The 21,699-nt window shown below is 41.9% G+C and overlaps 1 protein-coding gene across 2 annotated transcripts; it reads right to left on the bottom strand.

The window, feature by feature from the left end:
- Positions 1-4,303: 4,303 nt before the first annotated feature.
- GCSAM (germinal center associated signaling and motility) lies at positions 4,304-14,496 on the bottom strand. Of its 2 annotated transcripts, none has more exons than XM_004436621.3 (6): positions 14,382-14,496; positions 11,555-11,623; positions 8,861-8,905; positions 7,777-7,823; positions 5,838-5,866; positions 4,304-4,945 (listed from the first exon to the last, which is right to left on the bottom strand). In XM_004436621.3, the coding sequence occupies exons 1-6, from the start codon at positions 14,408-14,410 to the stop codon at positions 4,631-4,633; spliced, it is 534 nt and encodes a 177-aa protein (XP_004436678.1). In that variant the 5' UTR covers positions 14,411-14,496; the 3' UTR covers positions 4,304-4,630. The 2 variants fall into 2 exon arrangements, with proteins under 2 accessions (XP_004436678.1, XP_087295711.1); XM_087439585.1 differs by having other exon boundaries at positions 4,304-4,948.
- Positions 14,497-21,699: the final 7,203 nt, after the last annotated feature.

Genomic DNA, 21,699 nt, shown 5'->3' on the forward strand with positions numbered 1-21,699 from the left:
GACAGAGTTTCGTCTTGATCTTTCCTTCTCCTGTGGAAAGCATCAAGAGGTACCCACCTTGTCTTGGGTTTTGACCACTTGCGGGTTATAGAGAGGATTTTCCATAGGTTTGACTCTTCAGCTCAAGTGGTGTGGAAAGGACTGAACTTTGTGCCTAAAACATTTTGAGGTGTTTGGAAAAATTGGCACTTATGTATACACTGTTCTGCTGTAGGAGATGAATTTATAGGTCATTAAACATCTTAATGACGAGTGTAACGCCTGGAGCATAATCAGATTTCAACAAATATCTGTGAAATACTTGAAGGATTTGAGAAGATAAAGTGATCTTTTCTAGAAGTCAGTTAGAAATGGACAGAAAGAAGACAGCTGGAGCAGTGGAACCCACCCCCATCCTCAACAAAAATTCTATCCACACGTCCAATTCTTTTTTGCCTTTTAACTTAGTTCTGTAGATTTTCTTCTTCTTCTTCTTCTTTTTTGCTGAGGAAGATTAGGCCTGAGCTAACGTCTGTGCCAATCTTCCTCTACTTTATATGTGGATCGCCGCCAGAGCATGACTGACCAGTGGTGTAGGTTCCGCGAACCCGGGCTGCCAAAGGAGAATGCACCAAACTTAACCACTATGCCACAGGGCTGGCCCCTGTAGATTATTAATCATGTGTTTTGCAGAGGCAATAGGAGATACCAGTGAAGAAGAAGACAATAATAAAAAAAAGTAGCCGCTAGTCTTATTGGGGAGTCAGGCTCTGCATAGACAAAACAGGAAGCAACAGAAAAAAATGGCCAGGTGTTAAAAATAAATAAAGACAAACTCTAGGGTTGTGGGTGGTCAGAGAAAAGAGTGGTCAGTACCATTTACTTGGAGAAGGCTTTGCCTAGGAAACAGGACTCAAGCTGAACCCAGAAGCAGTGGTGGGATTTGGATAAGCAGATTTGTCCTCCTCTATACACGTTTGTGTCTTATTGGGATGAGGTGCATGGTCTCACCTTTCCTTAGATGTGGACTCTGGACATAGACTCCTGCCCTATGCAGAGTCTGATCAGTGCTGAGAAAAATGGGAGAAATCTAAGTCTTCCCTTCTCTGCTCACGTTGCTGTTACATTGCTTTAAAAGAAGTTAATTCACACTATTACTGCATAGCTGGCAGCTGTATCCACAGACATCCTTTAATCTTTCCTTCATGATTAGAGCTCAGATACTCTTAGCATCAGAAGGTAGTCCCTCATCTTGTAGTTAGGAAACCAAGGTCCAGAGAGGTGGAAGAACAAGTTCAGAGTTCCACAGTTTCGGGGAGCAAAGCTCAGCCCACTGAGCAACCACTCACCGTCAATGGACTCCAACCCTGATGGGCACCCCAAGGTCATGCTCAATTCAGGTTTGGCTGATATCTGGGAATCCACAAGGAGCACAAGTGGTGAGGGGGAAGGGATGAGTTGAGAAGTGTGATCATCAGACCTAGAAGACTCTCTGGGATGATAATGACTGCTCAGTGCTTCCCGAGTGCCTTGCAAAAGAACCTGCCATAGGAAAGTGGGAGGCACTTAGACTGATCCATTTAACAGTTGGCAGAACTGAGGTACGCTCAGATCAAGTGGCTTTCAAGTTGCTTTCTGAATACAAGAGGCTGGCTTGGAAAAGAACAGAGTCAGATAAATGTAGACAGAATCCCCTTTCTCTGAAGGCTCCTGCGGAGTCCTGGGGACTCATCTCTCCTGCTCTGCCTATGCCCTTCCATCCCTGAGAACATTGGAAGCACCTGTCACCCAAGATTGTCCTAAAAATGTCAGCATTTGAATTTATTTGTTGTCAATGGTAGATTTTCCTGACCTATCTTTGCCCTTCTCTTGTACCTCTCTTCTATTCTAGATGAGAATTTATTCAGAGACTAAGGGGTTATTTATAGATGCATGTACTGGTGTGAATATAAAACGGAAACCACAGAGCCTGCAGTTGGTGTAAAATGTGTGCCTCTGTGAACTTTGGCTACCTACAGGTTTATGACCCGCATGGGAACGGGGGGTTTTCTGGTTATACTTGTGGCTTGAGAGAGCAATTTATATCCTCAGCCTCAGTTTCTTTATCAAGAACAGGAATTCTTTAACTGAAGGGCTGCACTCCCAACCCCTTGAAATTGCAAGGAAATGTTGTGTGTGTGTGTGTGAATGTACGTTTTCTGTGAAGAGGGTGCACAGCTTTCATCAGAAATCCTGAAATCTATGGAGAACAGGATCAGCATTATATACAGACACATTGGGTAGTTCAAAGCACTCTCAAAAGCCTCTCCTGCTCAAAAATAATTCCCTTTCATAATCCCTTTACATTTCATTATATGAACAACTTTCTTTGGTTAAACATTTATACTTAATATGTTCCTGCTAAAAGGCATATACTATTTGGGACAGGCAATACTTTCACAGGATAAGACTCAGACAAGTATAACTTGCCAGGTTGCACTAAGAGTATTTAAACCAACCAATTTCCACAATGGGCCAATGTCTGAGTGGACAATTCCAGCCTAGCACCCAGTGATTCTGTGTTTCTGCCTTGTTGGAAGACTGCTGGGTGACCCCGGCATGCCAGGCACAGCAGCACATGTGTTTCTCCATACATCACAGAGATTTCTGTTTCCTTTTGCTCTTTGACATCATTTATTCAGGGTCTGTGATGGATGATTTACATACATTAGATGTAATCCTCCCGTTCCTGGGTGAAAAAGCTGAGCCTCTAAGTTACATGCTCAAAGGTCACAGAGCCTCGAGACGCAACCAGGATTTGAATCATTGATCATCTGACTCTGGTGTCACACTCTTTCCCGAAGTGAATCCTGGCCAAAGGTCACAGTTAGGGTTCCTTGTGAAAGAATTTGGCTAAAAATAAGAAGTTGGCAGAGGACAGGATACTGAGGTGTGATTGGCTCTCTGGTTGAAGACCAGCAACTGGCTGAAGTCTCAGCAAACCTGTGTTGACGCACCCAACCTCAAGTCACTGGATTTATCCTCAGTGGGCACTTAGCACATTTTAAGTAGCAAAGTTATATAACTTTGGTTAGTTTGGGGAACAAAACAGTAAGTAAACACATAATACATCTACTGCTTGTCAACAAACCTCTTGCTATTTTAACATCCCTAAAATTAAGACGATGGCCATGGGTTAAAGAAAACAGGAAGTTGAGAACGCAGGTGTGAATGTAGAAATAGTCTAATTTGCTAATCATTCTTGGTCTCATCTAATTTGTGGTTTAATATTTTCATACCATTTTATTGGTACCAGCTCCTATGAGTTACATCAATACCCAAACACATTTCTGTTAAGTTTATCTCCAAGTATGATTGTGTAGGCTGGGGGTCTACAAACTTTTTTTCTGAAAAGGGCCCCAAAATAAATATTTTTGTCTTTGTAGGACCTATAATGTGCATTACAACCACTCAACTCTCCTGTGGTTGAACAGCAAGAGAGTCTGTAAACAAGTGAGCTTGGCTGTGTTCCAATAACATTTCATTTATAAAAACAAGCAGAGGGTCAGATTTGGCCTGTGGGCTATAGTTTGCTGATCCCCGTTTTAGGGGATAGATATAATTTTAGGAAAAGTGAAGAAAAGATGAAGGAAAAAAAAATAATCAGGGCATCCAGAGAAATGCTCATTAGAGAAGGAGTGTGTCATTTTTCCAATGTGGACATTTTATTCATATTTTATATATATACATGACATATTATTTAATACACACACATGCCATACAGCAGAGGCTTGTCTATTTAGTATGTTGGAAGAGCACTGAACTGGAAGCCAGGAAATCAGGCTCTGGATAAAGTTCTGCCACTAACCTGCAGTGTTATGTTGGGCTAATTATCCTCTCTGAGCCAAAAAAGGATAGTGGGGTTAGAGGATCTCCAAAGGACTTTCTACTCTATCAGTCTCTGATGCTATGATTTTATTATTAAGATTTATAGGGAGAAATACAAGATTAAAAATATAGATTAAAATTATATTAAAAATTATATAAAAACCTGGCCTGGAACTTGCTGATTCAACCCATGTAACCAACCAAGCCAAGAGGGCCGATGAGTCAAAGGACACTATGCCAAGGACACCATTTAGAGGCATGGAGTGAGAGGATTGCACAGGCACCCACCTAGAAGGCTACAAGTGAGGAGTCGGGCCCACAAACATGTGGAACAAGTGGACTCCCCCTGGGTACACTTAGTATGATGAGTAAAGCTTCCTTGTGACTTCAGAGGACAATTGTGTGCATTTTATAAGAAGAACCCAGAAGGGGAGCAGAGACCTTTGTGATACGCACTGCTATAGGGGACCAGGGAGCCCCCCTCCTGCCACTGAGTAGTGCAGTAGTTCCAAAGCCACTTAGAAGCAAAAACAGCCACCCTCTTCTCAAAGAGTGGTGTTTAGGATAGTTGGTTGATCTTTTGATGTTGGGTATTGAGCAGGATACCTTGTGGTTTGCAAACCTTGTGGTTTGCAAACCATGTTTTGCCGAGACCCTTGTAGAAGGGGCTGTTAGGTGAGGGGGAGGTAAGCCAGAAAGGCCTTGTGCCCCATGCCTGCTTTAACCAGAGCCCCCACCCCCAGCTTTTATTTGCCGGTGTTAAACAAATGCTGGTCCAACCGCTTCAATATAAGTGGGCAGATGGCGTCTCAGAAGGGGGCCTAAGTGGACATGACTGTTGCAGGGAGTGAGAGGAGACTCTGGGCACGAGGAGTTCATATTCATCTTCTGGGGAAGGTGCATGTCTAGGGGTGGAGGGCACATGGACCAGTGAGTACTCAGTCTCGGTTCCTCTCAATGACTCTCTAGGTCTCTCGGTCTCTGGGGATATATTCTCATACCACCCCTCAGCAGAGTTCCCTGATGGCCTTCTCCTGGGGACGCTGTGATCGATGAGGGTGTAGCACAGATCCTCCAAGGAGTTCTGGTCAGCATTGTCCTGCTGGTCGAAGGAGAGCCATCATCAACACTTGGCCCCTGGCCATTCCCTTTACACCTCAGTCTCAGCTGAAGTGTAAGACCCGACCCTGGGCAAAAATTTCTCTTCCACGGCCACCTCCCCTCCATGTCTTGGCTGTCTTTCCTAAATGGCTGCTCCCACCCCAACCACTAGCCCAGGCAGCCAGAGCGCTCATGCTGCCAGAGTGTTCAGCCTACCCATGTATGTCCTCTTTGCCCAATGTTCCAGAGTGACCCCCAACCACTCCGTATAATTCCGAAAGTCTCAGGGCCCTTCTTATATAAGAGAACAATCTGAGGACACCTTAGTGTGATTGGGTTATGATATTTAACCATTCTAGAGATTCTAGAGATATCTGCATTATTAAAAAGGGAAACCACTCAAGAGAAGGTCTCATTCAGTGAAATCTCAGGAGATAAAAAACGAAGCAGCAAAGTACAGGGGAAAGAGCATGGATCTGAGAGGGAGACTTGGTTCTGAATCATGCCCCTACCATCTTGTCAGCTGCCTGGCTTTGGGAGAATATCACTTGATCTCTCAGTTTTCTCATCTGTAAAATGGGGGAAATAAGAGTACCAATCTTATAGGGTTGATGTAACAGTTACATGAGATGATTCATGCAAAGCCCTCAGCACACTGCCTGGCATAGACTAGGTGCTCAATAAATATTAGTTCTTTTCAATAAGTTGTACAACAGAGGTGGCTGCTGCTTCTGCCACCAGGCCCTGCACGCGGTCCCTGGGCTCACAAGCACTGGCGTCTTTCTTTCATATTAAGGTCAGAAGAGGTCTTGGAGGCAAACTTCTCCTGCCATCTGGGGTGTATGCATTTCTACAACATCTGAAAAAAGGCTCAGAGATGTTTGTATTACCTGGATGGGAGTGGATGTTGTTCCTTTATCTGGAGAAAGAAAATAGACTCAATGAATTTCAGGTCATGGAGGGATTGGAGGGAGGGGAAGGGGAGGAGGGGGCGACTGGGATATAAGAAACCAGAGAGCCAAGGAACAGCTGAGGTGGCCCTTATCAGGCTATCCTGACCTACGGACACAACCCTGGGGAGTGAATGACTGGGTCACCTAAACAAGGAACAGCAGAGCTGTGCTCAGGCCGAGGCCAAGTGGAAGGAGACACATTTGGTGGTCTTTGGTTAGGAAACCACGCTTCCTTCCCTCCCTCTCTCCCCCCTTTCTCCTTCCTTACAAAAAGTTCTTTGCATACCTACTCTGTACCAGGCACTGGGGAGACAAAGAAGAATCAGAAACAGTCCCTGTCCTCAAGGGGCTCACAGGCTAGCATAGGCGGCAGACAGGGCCTGAGAGAGACCCACAACGCAGATGGCTGTCGTTTCTACTGTAGGCGACAAGGGTAGTGGTTGTGTGGGGGCTGGTACTCAAGGAAAGCTTTACAGAGAAGGAAACTCTTAAGCTGACCATTCCCGTTCCTGCATCTGTTGGCAGATACAAACAGAAGCAGACCAGTTTTTCAAAAGCCGATTTACTTAAAACTAGCTGGCTCTGGCCACTCAGCAAAGTGGTAAATGGATGCACGTGCTACCCCCTCGCCAACACACCAGCATGAGCAAACACAGGGTTTCACAGGGAAGCTGCAGGAAGCCATCCTATACAGGAGGTGGCTGAGCCCATGCAGGCCACCTTATTTATTATATTATGGATTGTCTTCCCTCGGAACCGACATCCCAGATTGTCACATCTCCATAGATTCCCAAGGCCATCTAGGACTTCCCTTTTTTTTTTTTTTTTAAATTTTTTGTTTATTGCAGTAACATTGGTTTATAACATTGTAAAAATTTCAGGTGTACATCATTGTACTTCTATTTCTGCATGGACTACATCATGTTCACCACCAAAATACTAATTACAACCCATCACAGGACTTCCCTGATTCTCACTACGAGAAGAGAGTCTATGAGTTCCAGCATTCGAGGTCTTATTTCTACGTTGTTTTGCTCTGATGGAGATTGGGGTTTCCTTGGACCCACAATTCTCCTGGGTGAAATGGCTAGGGGTGGTAGGGCTGTATTATTCATTTACACAACTTACAGGGCTAGTCTTTAAAAGATCCAGAGGGAATGAACTAGGCCGTCCTCTTCAAGCCCAGAAGGGCAAAGGCGAAAGTCTTGCTTTTCTTCTTTAGGAATGGGTGGCCTGTCCTCAGGCCTGTACTTTACTATTCTCTCTTACATGTGATACTATGCACCCCCCTCTCCTTCTCGAATTCTTCTCTCTCCTTAACTTCAGTCCTATTCTGTCACCAGAGACCATCGCATCAGCCTCCTGAGTGGTCTTCTAGTAACTGCTCCTGCCTCTCCCTGCTACAATTTGTTCTCTGCACAGCAACCTGGGTGATGTCTTCCATGCAAATGTGGTCATATCTGCTCCTTGTTTAAAGCCCATCAGTACATCCTGTCGCTCTCAAAACAAAAACCCCAATTCTAACCTTGACCACAAGGCCCTGCCCCTCCTCTACCCTCTCTGTGCCTGCGCCGGCCTCCTTCAGTTCCTTCTCCGTGCCTCCACTTACACATTTTGCATTTGTTGTTCCAAGTTAACTCCCTCAGCCCCCAGACCTCAGGGACTAACTGAAAGATAGGAAGATCAATAAGCCAAGTCCTGCTATGAGGAGCTCACAGTCTAGTGGAGAAAAGAGACATGCAATTGGACAAATTGCAGCACAAGGTGTACATATTAGACTGGAAATAAGCCCCAGGAGCTTTGGGAACACAGAGAAGGGGCGGTTTGGAAATGTAAGTTTATCAAAAGTGAAAATGATGGGAAAGCAATGACTTACTTTCCTTCTGGGAATCTTGCTCTGCTTTAAAATTGTGTATTTTTTTCCTGTAAAAGAAAAGGAAAGTAAATTAGTTGTTTCAATATTCAGAAACTCTCAAAGAAAATGGCACCAACTATAAAAACTTTTTAACTCTTTCAATTGTTAGTTATGGGCCTTTTGTAATACCTCCTTCAGCAAAGAGACATAAGAGGATAGAGAAAAGGAAAAATGAAGGGTAAGACCAACTAGAAATCTACTCTTTTGTGTTTCTCTCTCTCTCTTTCTCCTCCTTATCCTTTTTCTAAGGCTGATATGGAGTGGATTTCTGGATGTGGAGAACTACAGTGATTTATAGGTAACTTCTTTGGAAATTTTTTTTCTGACAAAATATCAATTTCTCTCATATCATGTGAGTTAAGGAGCCATTGTTATATCCAATCCCAGCCCCAATTCCAATCTATGATCTCCAAACAAGCAAGAAAATGAAGAAACAAACACACATACACACCTCCCACATGAGCACAGAGGCAACTACACTGTATAGATGACTCCCCAGAAATACACAATATAAATGTAATGGAAGCCCATTATCATCTCAGGAGACAAGAATAAAATCTGCTCTAAGGAGGTTGACCATATATCCTGTTCGCTCAGATGGTCTAGTTAATGTCATTATCAAGTGACCCTTAACTATTTTTAGCATCCCTTTTACTCTCAAAGGCTTCGCACTTTGGATGACACATTATATGATCACCCTGGCTATAAATTATCCATGCAAGGGACAGAAATATGGGCTTTTGTACATGGAGACTCCGAGATTTGCAGTGTGATACAGGGATCTTTCTCTACATTGGTAGCCACTTTCATTCTTGATTCTGAGGCTTTCTATTTGAGGATGAATACTACCCTTGAGACTATTGTTCCTGTTTTCCACTAAAACTTGAAGTGTCACTTCCCTGACTGACTCTCAGATTTATATCTGGGCTAGTGACAGGCTTCTACTGTGGCCACAGACAGAGGGGAGTTCACAGGTAACTTACAGCAAATACCATATTGGAACCAAGCTTAGGGAAATAACTCCTGAAAACAATTCTCCACTTACCAGGGAAGGCAGAAACACTCTTCAGCAATGTGGCAGTCCCAGCATCTAAAATACCCAGAGACGACACAAATCACAAGGTTGGTTTCTGCGGCTTTGCTAGGGTGACTCCCTTCCCTTGGCCGTTTCTGTGAACAACCTTTTCCTCCCCAAGAGAGTGTTCATTCCAGGTGACTTGGACACATCTATCATGCTAGATAGAATGCCTTTGTCCTCCCAGGACATTACCTGGCCTTTTGGAAATAAGAAGATGACACTATCAACTCCCAATCAGAGAGGGAACTTTCTGCTCTCTTCCCAGCAAAGGAAAAGAGTGTGCCCCTCTCCGGTTCCAGTGATTTACCTGGCCTCTCGTGATGAAGGACACACAAGAGTTATCTCCAGGAAATCAAGGTACAAGTCTGCGGATATTTTAGAAATTTCTTCCAGGTACGGGTAAGGCAATATTTATATAGGATTCCACTGTCCTCTGAACTTCTCCTGTTTACACCATATTTTAGTTGTCTGCTCACTTGTCTATATCCTACACTAGAATGTGAGTTTCACAAGGCTGGGGACCATATTTATCTGTTCATCATGGTACGTATTACCAGCATATGCCACAGTGTCTGGCACACAGTAAATATATTTTCAATAAATATTTGATGAATGAATGAGAAGCCAAGAACAGAGCAGCTCTAACTGACTCAGATCATCAAGTCTGCCTCCTTGACCCCAAGATATAGTTAAGTAAACAGGATTTGTTACGCCCTTTGTGGCAGAAAGGCTCAGGATCTCTCTGCAGTCAGACATCTAGGCTGAAGTCTAAGTATCATTCTGGGCATCTTTCTGAATTTGAGGCATAGTCAACTACCCACATGATTGAATGTGAAAGCCCTTTATAAAGTTTTACATGTACCAATAATGCTATGTAAAAACACTTGGAAAACACCATCCAAAAATATCTCCTCCAGTGAGCTTTTCCAGGGAGTTCCCTGGGAAAGGACCATGGAGGAGAGGCTGCTGCATGTGACCTTGGCTGTGGGCGCCAGCACTGCTGAGTATTCTGACAGCCTCTAGGGTCTATGTACCATTAGAGTCTTTGGGGCTGAGAGGCATGGCTGTACTTCTTCCTCTTCAGGCTACACTCAGAGTTCTTTAAGCCATTTGCTTATATCTCCTGTTTCTGCGGCTAAAGAAACACCAGAAGAAAGCCATTGAATCACACCAATGCTAAGAAATCAGGTTCTCTGAGGAGATATGGGACTGAGATGAAAGGAGACAGTCGATTTTGAGTAACTGGATCAATATCTCTGAACTCCTTGAGCCACAATTTCTTCATCTATAAAATGAGGGTACTTATACTGCTTACCTCATGGAATTGTAAGGGTCAAGTAAGGTTAAATATAGGCAAAAGCTATTTTTAAATTGGCTATTCCCCCCACTCAACTTTTCTGCAATGTATTCCTGCATTTCAATTTGCATGTTTTGGTTTGGAGTGGGTTCAGACAACCTCCATGAAGGAGGCCAGATGAATCTCTATGACACCAGGTTACGTGTCCGCAATTCCAGGTTCCTGTCTCTTACACAAAGGTTCCCTGGCTCCCCAGTCTACCCAATCTCTCCGTTGGTATAACGCCCATGGTCCTTCTGGTCTGTTTCATCGTTTGGAGTATATGCTTTAATATATGTTCAATGATACCCCCTAAATATATGATCCTTAGCTTACTCTGAAGAAATGCACCCTGTTGGTGGAATCTCTGGGTCCCCAGCTCCTAACACAGGCTTTGGCTCAGTGGTTGCTTTTTAATTGATACTCTTTCTTTTTTTTTTTTTTTTTAATTTTTTTAAATTTATTATTTTTTTTATGAGGAAGATCAGCCCTGAGCTAACATCCGTGCTAATCCCTCTTTTTGCTGCGGAAGACCGGCCCTGAGCTAACATCTACTGCCAATCCTCCTCCTTTTATTTTTTTCCCCAAAGCCCCAGTAGATAGTTATATGTCATAGTTACACATCCTTCTAGTTGCTGTATGTGGGATGCGGCCTCAGCATGGCCGGAGAAGCGGTGCGTCGGTGTGTGCCCGGGATCCGAACCCCGGGCCACCAGTAGCGGAGCGTGCGCACTTAACTGCTAAGCCATTGGGCGGGCCCTAATTGATACTCTTTCAAAAGCTTCTCCTGAAACCATGAGAAAAGTGCAGATAACTCTACAGGCCACAGAACAACTGGCTTTGCCACTCTTTGGGATTCTGGGACCCTGGGACACAAGTTCCATATTTTAGAAGTTCTCTGGCACCCAAAAGGTTTGGTTTAACAGCATCAGGGTAGTCACAAGCGTCTTTCCCCACAAACTTTTCAACAATTGCAGAGATGTAGGGGATGTGGTCATCTCAGGAATAGAAACTTAGAGCTTAAAATGAAATGGCCAGGATGGAGATTGAGCATAAAGGCACTCGAGATAGACCAAGAGACAACAGAAAATGGGGGTCTTCTTTCAGGTTGCTAGAGGTTAACTAGGCTCTGAGCAAAATGGCACATCTCCTATCCAAATGTTCAAAGTGTTTTTGTCTTTTGTCTTGTCTTCACGTTCACTACTGTTACAACTGCCTGGGTCTAAGCAGGGCCCTCCACTGAAGGATATGTGAAGTCCAGGACTTGACAGACTTCATTCTTCATGGGCAAAGGCTGGGAGAAGTTTTGTTGGGTTTGCTCTCACCTGGATGTTCTCTGTTTGTGGTTTTGATTTCTCAGATTCCAGGGTGTCTCTTGAGTGTTCTGCTGCCACCTAAAACTCAGCATATCAGGAATGAGTTAAATATTTCTTCTCCAGGCTTTCCAACTTTCCTCATTTCTGCTATTTGTGTGTGATCTCGGAATCACCCTCACATCTGTTAATACACCCTCCTAATACCTACACCAAATCCTGTCTTTGATCTGATGTTCTCTCCATTGCTACAGCAACAACCCACCACTGTTCTCCAACAACCGCTGTACACAACCAGTGCTAAATCATTTGTTCCCAAATGTCCAGGAATCCTTACAATGACCCCGAGAATATCAGCGTATAGAGAGACGCCTATCTGCTTGGTGCAGTTTTGGGGACTGTACACATGAACGGGGAAGGGTACTGGCCTTGTCTCCTGTAAATTGCCATCTTTCACAGAAAGCACTAAGGCAGAGAACATGGGAGAAAAGGGGAAGGAAGGATTAAATAAAGAAAATAAATTGGTTCAATGTTTGGGTTGGATTTCTGTATCACCATCTTTTCATTTGTGGGGAGTTGGGAGTATAGAGAAAAAGGAACTAACAAATACTACCTACTATATGCTTTATATGCGTACACTATATATACTACTTACTATATGATATATATATGCACTATATATGTTACTTACTATACTATATATGCTACTTACTAAAGGTATTTGACATATACACCTTATATGTTATATTTCATTTAATCCTCAAATAAATTGATAAGGTAGCTATTATGATTCGATTTTTTACCAATGAGAAAACTGAGACCAAAATGTCAGACAACTTATCTGAGGACCCACAACCAGTAAGTGGTAGAGGCTGAGTTTCCTTCTGGCAGGTTCCTTCCTCTAAGATTCTGAGCTCCTCTAGGGAAGGGATGGGTGTCATTCTGCCAGATGGGGAGAATTTTCCCCACCTTTGTAACAAATTTGATCTGGAGATACATAGTGGGGGTGTGCTGATTGGATGATAACCAGATGGTAGGGGTGAAATTGAAAATCAGATCTAAGTAAATATAAGACTTTTGAATATACTGAGGAAGACATTTTAAAATCAGCATGGAAATGAAGATGCTGAGCTAACTGATTAACTATTTGGAAAAAAATATATTTATATCTGACACCACATAGTGAAAGTACAGGGCTAAATGTAAAGCAACAAAACCATAAAAAATTATACTGTCGATTTGTCTTATCTTGAGAAAGGGAAAGAATTTTAAGCATAAATGGGTAGAAACCAAAGAGCTTTCTACATTTAATTCAATTATGTTTAAAATATAATAAGCAAAACATTAGAAATTCTGGATGGCACAAGATACACAGACTGGAGAAAATATTTTTTGGAATATTTATGAGAAAGGGCTAATTTTTTCAAAGTACAAATAGCTTTTACTATCAAGAAAACAAAGTAGACCAATAAAACAAAAATGGGCAGAAGACGTTACTGGCTGTTCATAGATGAAGAAATGCAAATGGCTGATAAATATAGACATTGAAATGAACATAGTGCATCTAATGTTATGCGTAGTTATAACTGTGATTTACCAGTTTTTTATTTTCTTGTTTATGCTTCACGTAGTTTCCATTTTTTTTACAACTAACATATTACTGTCATAATCCTTCACCCCAACACCAAAGTTCTAAAAAACAAAATTACAAATGTGACTTCAATCATGACTTTCTCAGTCACACCACATCTGTATTTCATTTTATTTCTCTTCTCCAGACAGTGATTTCTTTAAGTTTCCAATCATTCATCCAACACTTATTGAGCCCCTACTCTACGCCAGAAACAATGCCAGGAAACCGGAATTCAAAGATGAATAAAAAACAATCTCTACATTTGAGGAGCTTGCATCTAGACATAAAAATGGGGATTCATAATCTGATAGGAGGCTACTGGAGTGGCAGACTGACAAAGGCCTGTGAAGATCTGGGGAGGAGAAGTCTCAGAAAACACTGACTCTCAGGAGGGGAGAGGACACATTCCACGGGCTCACCAAGCCTTCTTTTGGCAGGTGGCATTTTGGGTTCTGTGCCCTAGCTCCCAGTGGCACGAACTGAAATCTGGCACATCAAACATAAAACTACCTCACTTTGTACCCTGGGGATTCCCTTGTATTGGATGGTACTAATTTTTACAATGGCTGCTTTGATGTTAATGAAGATGATGGTCCAAAAGAAAAACCTTCTAATTATTGAACCCTACTATGTGTCAGGCACTATGCTATCATCACACATACTAGAACCCTCCAAGACAGATATTGTATTATTATTATTTCCATTTAAAATGAGGTAACTGAGGTCCCGAAAAGTTAGGCCAAGTTCTCTACTGATGTCAGTGACCTCTGCTTGCCTGTTGCAGGGAGTGTGCACCAGAGGAGGCCTCATGGTGGCAGGAGGCTTGCAATTTATTTTGAACTTCAATGGTGACTAAAAGGATGGTGTTGTGTTTGAGATCCTTCTGAGACATTAAGAGCTCAGGAGAGCATCCCTTCCCAGGCCTCAGCAAGCTGTTCCATTTCTTAGCTGGTGGTCTATTGCATAGACCTCCCTTGATAAAGTCCTTCCACTTTTCAGCTGTTCTCCACCAGCTGCTCACTGTGATTCTGGGGAGAAGACCAGATTATAAGGAATTGAACTTGGTCTCTGCTACATAGCAGGCACTTCATTCTTATCAGTTCCTTTCCCAATTCCCTCCCACCCCAGAGCAGACCTCTTTTTCTCTTTCTGGCTACATTGGCATGACCTATCTCCTCTACTCCCCCTCAGGGAGTCTGGACTCACCTGTTTTGCCTCAGCAGAGAGTTTCCCATCCTCTCAGTCCTCTTGGTGCCTCTCTCTCAGCCCACCTTGTGCTCTGACAAGGAGTTCCTGAGAGACTGGCTGTGTTGCTCTAGCTACCGGTGCAGAGAGAGTAGAAAGGAGAAGAGTGTCTCTTTGCAGAGGGAGGAGGAGCCCAGGGGGAGGAGAGTCAGAGGTTCACTCGCCCACAACTTCTAACATGTCAGAGCCTGAAAGAGCCAGGCTGTTGGCCTTAACCAGAAGCCATTGTTCAACAAGAGCGTTGAGCCTCTGGGGAAGCCCCATCTGCAATTACAGACAGGTCATGGAGTTTTTCCCTTCTTATACCTAAATTTATTAAACCACTTGGTAGTATTTTTGTCAGAGGGGGGATCTTGTTTTAAAACAAGAAAAGGTTAAAAGAAATTAAAAGTCAAGCCACAGACCAGTAGAAAATATTAGTAATAAATATATCTGATAAAAAGTCTTTTGTTGAGAGCATATAAAGAACTCTGAAAACTCAGGAAGAAGCAAACATACAATAAACAACAAAATGGGCAAAATATTTGAACAGACACTTCACCAAAGAAAATATATAGATGGGAAATAAATACATGAAAAGATGCTCAACGCCATAGACATTAGGGAAGTATAAATCAAAACAACAATGCAGTGCTTTTACACACGTATTAGAACGGCTAACACTGAAACAAAAGCAAGAACTGATACGTGCTAACAAGGAAGGTAGAGGAATTGGAAGTCTCATGCACTGTTGATGGAAATGCAAAATGGTTCAGCCTTTTTGGAAAGCAATATGGCCGTTTCTCATGAAATTAAACATAGCCTTACCACACAACCTAGCAATCCCACTCCTAGGTATTTACCCAAGTGAAATAAAAAACTAAAACCTCTAAGAAACTTTCTGCAAATGTTTATAGCTGCTTAATTCATAATTTCCCAAAAAACCCTGAAAGTAACCCAAATGATCTTTAAGTAGTGAATGGCTAAACAAACAAACTGTGTTGCACCCACACAATGGAATACTGCCCAGTAATAAAAGGGAAGGGACTACTAATATATGCAACCACATGGATGAATCTCAAATGTGTTAGCTAAAGAAGTCAGAACTAAAGTCTACCTTTTGTGACATTCAGGACAAAGCAAAACAGAAGGGACAGAAAACACACCAGTGGTGGCCAGGAGCAAGGGGTGGGGGAGGGACTGACCTTCAAGGAGCAGGAGGAAATTTTTTGGTGGTTGTTCTGTATCTTGTGGTGGTGGCTACATGACTGTACAGCTTTCTCATAATTCATAGGGCTGTATGTCAAAAAGGGTGCATTTTACTGCATGTAAATTATAGAACTATAATAGAAAAAAAGAGGTTAAAAAAAAGAAATGAACCTGGGGAGGGGAATTATGGATTTTTTTATATTATCCTTGTAGTTGGTGGTTGGCTGTAGTTTGGTCGTTCATTTTTTCCTTCATTCCTTCAACAAATATAGGCTGAGCGCCTACTATATGCTGGGCAATGTGGGTTCAATGGTGAGCAAAGCAGACCCAGGCTTGCCCTTGTTGAGCTCCTCGAAATGAAATAAAACAAAGTGCAAAATATTTTACTGCTTGTCCTTGAGAAACATAGAGGTCATACCTCCAACAGTCAGGAGCAGCATGGGGAGGGAGCTTAAAAGTGTTAAATCACAAAAATTCAACAGAGTAAGAGTTAAAAATCTAATTGGCTTTATTGAACGATTCATGAATCGGGCAGCATTCCATCTGGCGAGTAGAAAGGAGCTCCAAGGAGCGGTACCAAATGGAAGGCTTTTATAGGCAGAAGGGGGAAAGAGTGGATTGCTTCAGGCTTAGGTAACCTACCTATGGGGGACGAAGCAGGCTGTGTGGCAGATTACTTCATTGGTGTTCACTAGAAACTTCCAGACTGATCGGTTAAGACCATATTCCTGGGGGAGGTTGTAACTGCAATTAGGTTAGGTATTAAGTCTTGGTTTGCTGATGTGGGGCTTAGCACAAGTGACTTTATTTTGGGCCTGTTGTCTCTTTTTTAACAGAAGAAACAGTTTTACCAAATGAATTTAGGACGAATTATGTGTGACAAATGGTGCAGTAAAGTCTCATTGGAGGACTGGTCATTTGAGGACTGGTCATTGTTTATCTCGAGAAAATGTATAAAGTGGATTGTATCTGCTTGGCTGTATAAAAGGGCAAGATTTCTTTGTTTTTACAATCTCCCTAGCAGATTGCCCATAATTCACATCACATCCTGGTTTAATGCTTATTCAATAATAAAATTGTTTTCTTTTTCTTCTACTTTTATGGAGAGATTTTCTAGGGTGGCAGGAGATTTTGTTTTTAATTATGTTTCTCCAACAGTACCTCTATTCAATTTTTCATTAATCCCTAAGGTAATCAACTCTAAGAAAGATGTTAGGGTGGCAGATTTTCTCATCTGGTGAATATCTAAAATTCAGAAAACCCTCTCTTCAGTAAATTAGATGAAGCAGTGAAGTAAAAAAAGAAAATTCTTAACAAAGCATTGTTAAGGAGGGGAAAATTTCCTCCTCACCCTCTTAGTTCTTTTGGTTGGTCGAATAATTAAAATGATGTAAGACAGATTAATAGGAGAAAAACAAATTTAATTTCATATGTATGGGTTATCCACATAAGCATGGAAGATTCCAAAGACAGTCAGGCAAAATGAGATATATATGTCATCTTGGACTAAGAAGAAGGGAGTAGGGATCTAGGACTCCAAAGGGAAGAAAAGCAATTCACAGGAAGATGAAAAAAGTAAATGTTTGGTAAACAAATGTTTGCTGGGCCATACAGAAACAATGGGGCAGAGAGAGGAATTTTAACAAACAGATGTTGCTATGTTCCTTCCCGTCTATCACACCTAGTTCATATTATACTGTAGTTATCTATGGTGATAGCTCTCTTCCTAGAACAGGTCCTTTATCTGAATTCTGTTAGATAGTTAGAGGGAAGGTCAAAGGTTCTTCTTTGACCTTGAATCTTTTGGGTATTGATTGTTTTCAGCTTGAAATAGTCTGCCTGCCAAAGTGGCACATCTTGGAGCAGCCTGCCCTGAACTCCATCAGCATATATTAAAAATTAGGGGTGTCCACTGCACACAGATATAAGAAATCTGGAGCTGCCCTAATCTGTTTCTTTCCTTCTCCTATGTCAAAACCACTTCCTTTCCCAGGCTGGATAGTTACAATAAATTTTAGAGAATGTCTTCCAAGCTATCTAAAGCCTTCTTTTCTGTGTATAGGAAATCTGAGATAGCCAATGGTCTGCCATTTTGTGTGTGAGGAAAGTGGTGTGTGTGCATGTGACAGACTATGAAGGAGTCTTGACACACTATTATGACTAATCTTTCTCTTCCCCATTATCTTCAGGAAAAAATGAAAAATTCAATCCAATCTAAAAGTCCCTCTCCTCAATGGCCTCTGTACCTTTTGCACTACTAGAGGTTAGCAGCAGGGAACCAGTGTTTCTCAGCTTTGTAGAAGAAAGTTGAGATGGACAAGGGAGCTTTACCAGTGAGTAGCTGTTGTTGACTCCTGACCAGTGTGAATTAAGATATCCCAGACCCTAGGTAAAGCAGCTTGAGCAAACAGCCTGGATGCTGCCCCATGGGTAGCTTGATTAGTTCCAATGCTGAGCAAAGGCTTGAGTCCAGAGAGTCAATACCATAGCGGGGAGGAAATCCATCTACCCTTGTAATTAAGGAAAGGCTGGGGATTGCTCCCTAACTTTCAAGCTTCAGTTTTACTCAGGCCACTAGAGGGAGACGCTGAGCTGTGGCAGTGTTTGCTACCAATCAGGAAAATTCCTTATGATTGTGTATGGTAGCAAGAAAGAGCTGGATATTTATAATACACACATTTATTATTTATTGTAACTGACTCTGGAGTAAATAATCTACGTCCACTCCACAAATGAAAGTATAGCAACACACATCTCCACGTGAAGAAGCCAAAATAACAAATCTTTGAGTCATACATTCTCTCTTTATCGTCCTCAGTGCTTACCCCAGTGCCTAATAGTTTTGAGAAAATATATGTATTGAATTGGAAATAAAAATCTGGATGTTTGTAAGCAGATGATGGTGAAATCAGAGGAAGATTGAGTTGGAATCTTTAAATTTACTTTCCTATCCTTTGGCATTACTGTAGAGAATTAATGACCAATGCAAAGACTGTTTTGCTATACCTCCAAGGTTATAATATAGTCAGAACAACCATTTGTTGAGAGCTTTCTGTAATCCATGCACTGTGTTAAATGCATTAGTTACAATTTCTCATTTGCTCATGCAAGAATTCTGTGGAATAAACACCGTTTCCTCTTTTTTATAGATGAGGACACCCAGGCTCATAGAAGTCAAGTGACTTGCTCAAGGACACCCCAATAGTAAGTGAGAGAGCAGATAAGTTCAAACCGAGTGTGGACCATATCTATTTATTCATTGTTATTTAATAAATACTTGTGAAAAGACAAGCTTGGCTTTGAACTCTGGACTATATCACTCCAATATGTCTGGAAAGGCTGAAACATATTTGCAAGTTTGGAGTGTGTTATGGCTTCCCAGTTCTTGTGCGGCTTTCAAACTCCCAGCTGGCCTCAGCTGCCAAGGCAGGTTATAGGCCTTTTGGATGAGTGATTTTTTGAGCCCCTTGGTCTTAAAGAACTGGATGGGATAAATCTAGCTCTAGCCTACTCCTTTTTAGACTTTTGTGATTAGGGAAGGGAGCTGGGAGAGCTATTTATGCATAAAGAAAATCCTTTTGGAGCATTTTATGGTAGGAAAAGAACTGGTTTATTTAAGAGTTCTTGTAGAGTCAGAAATCTAATAGCTTAGCTGAGACTTCCCTCTAAAAAGTCTTATAGAAAAGATGAAGACTGTGTGGTGGGATAATATTGAGAGATCTTTCTGAGTATTATTTATTACTATTATTTTTTTTTATTGAGGTCACATTGGTTTATAACATTGTGTAAATTTCAGGTGTACATCATTATATTTTGGCTTCTGTATAGACTGCATTGTGCTCACCACCAAAAGTCTAGTTTCCATCCATCACCATACATATGTGCCCCTTTACCTCTTTTGCTCTCCCCTCCCCACCCCCAATCTGGTAACCACCAAGTCTATTGTCCATATCTACGTGTTTGTTTGTTTATCTTCCACATATGAGTGAGATCATATGGCATTTGTCTTTCTCTGTCTGATTTATTTCACTTAGCTTAATACCCTCAAGGTCCATCCAAATTTTCCCAAATGGCACAGTTTCATCTTTTTTTATGGCTGAGTAGTACTCTGTTGTATATACAGACCACATCTTCTTTATCCATTCATCCATTGATGGGCACTCAGGTTGCTTCTAAGTCCTGGCTATTGTGAAGAATGCCGTAATGAACATCGGGGTTCATATATCTTTTCAAATTAGTGTTTTCACGTTCTTTGGATAAATACCCAGAAGTGGAATAGCTGGATCATATGGTGTTTCTGCTTTTAGTTTTTTGAGAAATCTCCGTACTGTTTTCCATGGTGGCTGCACCAGTTACACTGTGTATCGTTTTTTAACTACTGACTCCATGGTACAGAGCATGAGCTGATTAGGAGTCCTGGCTAATGTCGGAGAATGAGGCATTTGAAAACTATGACTACTGATTTCTGATACTCATTAAGGAGTATTTGGTTTTAAAGAGGAGATAGCAACAGAGTTCCTGTACCTCTCTAAGTGAACTTTGGGGCTGGGATTTTGCTTTCTGGTGGAGGGATGTTAGCATATAGCTCCACTGACTTGTCAGGAACAATAATAATACTGCAGAGGGTTATTTTAACTGTAAGGGGACTGCTTGTAAACAAAATGGGAATTTGCTCAGCTCACAGAGAGGGCTATTACAGATGTAACAGGCGGGTGGATGGGACAGCACTTCCCTGTCATTGTTTTGGACATGAATGACCCTTGGGAAGAATGTTCCTTCATTTGCAGCTTCCTCTTTCTCATTAGTAAGACTAACATAGAATCTAGACGATTAAGTTAAGCATTTTGAAGGAAAAAAATACAAAAATACAAAAAAAAACAAGTTTAAGTACTGTAAAAATTAAAAGCTAAGTTAAAAAATATTCCAAGAGTCAAAGGACCAAGGAAGGCCTTTTATTTAAAAAATTTATAAGCAGACAATGTTCAGGGCTTTGTAAGCAAATAAGTGGGTTTCCTCTGAAGAGTCAAATGGAAGGGAGCTCTAAGCACCCTCCTCGGGCCAAAGTCTGTGCATTACATAAGAGTCCAGGCACACAATCACCCATACCCTGCTGATGAGGGCGGATACACACCATGCATGGTGCTGGGATTATCTCATATCTCAGCCTTGTTCAGGGTTCTTTCCACATATGGAAATGTTTACACTCAGGACATGAACCTAGTTAGACACTGACAATGACTAATTGTGGAGAGTATCCTTCTCTTCTCCAATGGCTTAGATTTCCAAATTGAAATCCAGAGAATTTAAAAAACCTTGCAAATTATAGTGAAGGTGCTTGGAGGATTTGAGTCCTCGCGTCATGACGTCTAGCTGTGACTTTGAGTAATTTATCTGAATTCCCTAAGCTCCATTACTTCCTCTGTAAATGGGGTAATGATATACCCACCTCCTAAAGTTCTTGTGATGATTGCTGGAGGGAATGAGGGCAAAACCCTCAGAAGAGTGTCTGGTCCATACATAGCTCTCTGTAAGTGACAGCTAGTGTTGTCCCCTTCCTGTTGTCTCCTTCCAGAGTGAGGGCTGCGGTCTCCATTGCCCTAACACTCCTGGCCTGTCACCACCTCCTCACTCATTCTGCTGAGGTGGAGTGGCTTATCAAATTGATGAATTTGGAAGCAGAATCTGGACATTCTTTGTCCAGCCTCTTCTTCCAGATTTCTTTTGGGAGTGAACTTGCCCTTAGAAATCTTGCATTGTGTACTGTTCTCAGCTATGCAGTAACTCAAAGATAAATGCGTATAGTGTCAATTTGTCCAATTCTGGGGGCCAGAAGGCAACAATATTCTCTATGTCAGCTCAGTCACTAATAAAGGTGTGTATGTGGTGATGGGTGTGTGTGTTTTAGTCTCTACCTGCCTTGATCCTTTGCCTTAATTTTCAGTTGGTGCAGCACTCACTATAGGAAGGGTACTCATTAATGGGATCCCTCCAGCACTAAAACAGCTGTCATGTAATTATCACCGGAAAAAAAACTGGTTGTGGTTAGTTTTGGAGTGAAATGATAGTAGTTTGATTTGACTTTCCCAACAGA

The sequence above is a fragment of the Ceratotherium simum genome, chromosome 15, assembly GCF_057802395.1.
Source record: "Ceratotherium simum simum isolate JZ-2026a chromosome 15, ASM5780239v1, whole genome shotgun sequence".
Classification (NCBI taxonomy): Eukaryota; Metazoa; Chordata; class Mammalia; order Perissodactyla; family Rhinocerotidae; genus Ceratotherium; species Ceratotherium simum.

Excerpts from the sequence above, each read along its gene's own strand:
- GCSAM (XM_087439585.1), bottom strand. The coding sequence starts at position 14,410 with ATGGGAAACTCTCTGCTGAGGCAAAACAG. Across the intron at positions 8,906-11,554 it reads CACAAACAGAGAACATCCAG|ATGCTGGGACTGCCACATTG; the intron begins GTGAGAGCAAAC and ends TGGGTATTTTAG. Across the intron at positions 5,867-7,776 it reads GCAAGATTCCCAGAAGGAAA|ATAAAGGAACAACATCCACT; the intron begins GTAAGTCATTGC and ends TTCTTTCTCCAG.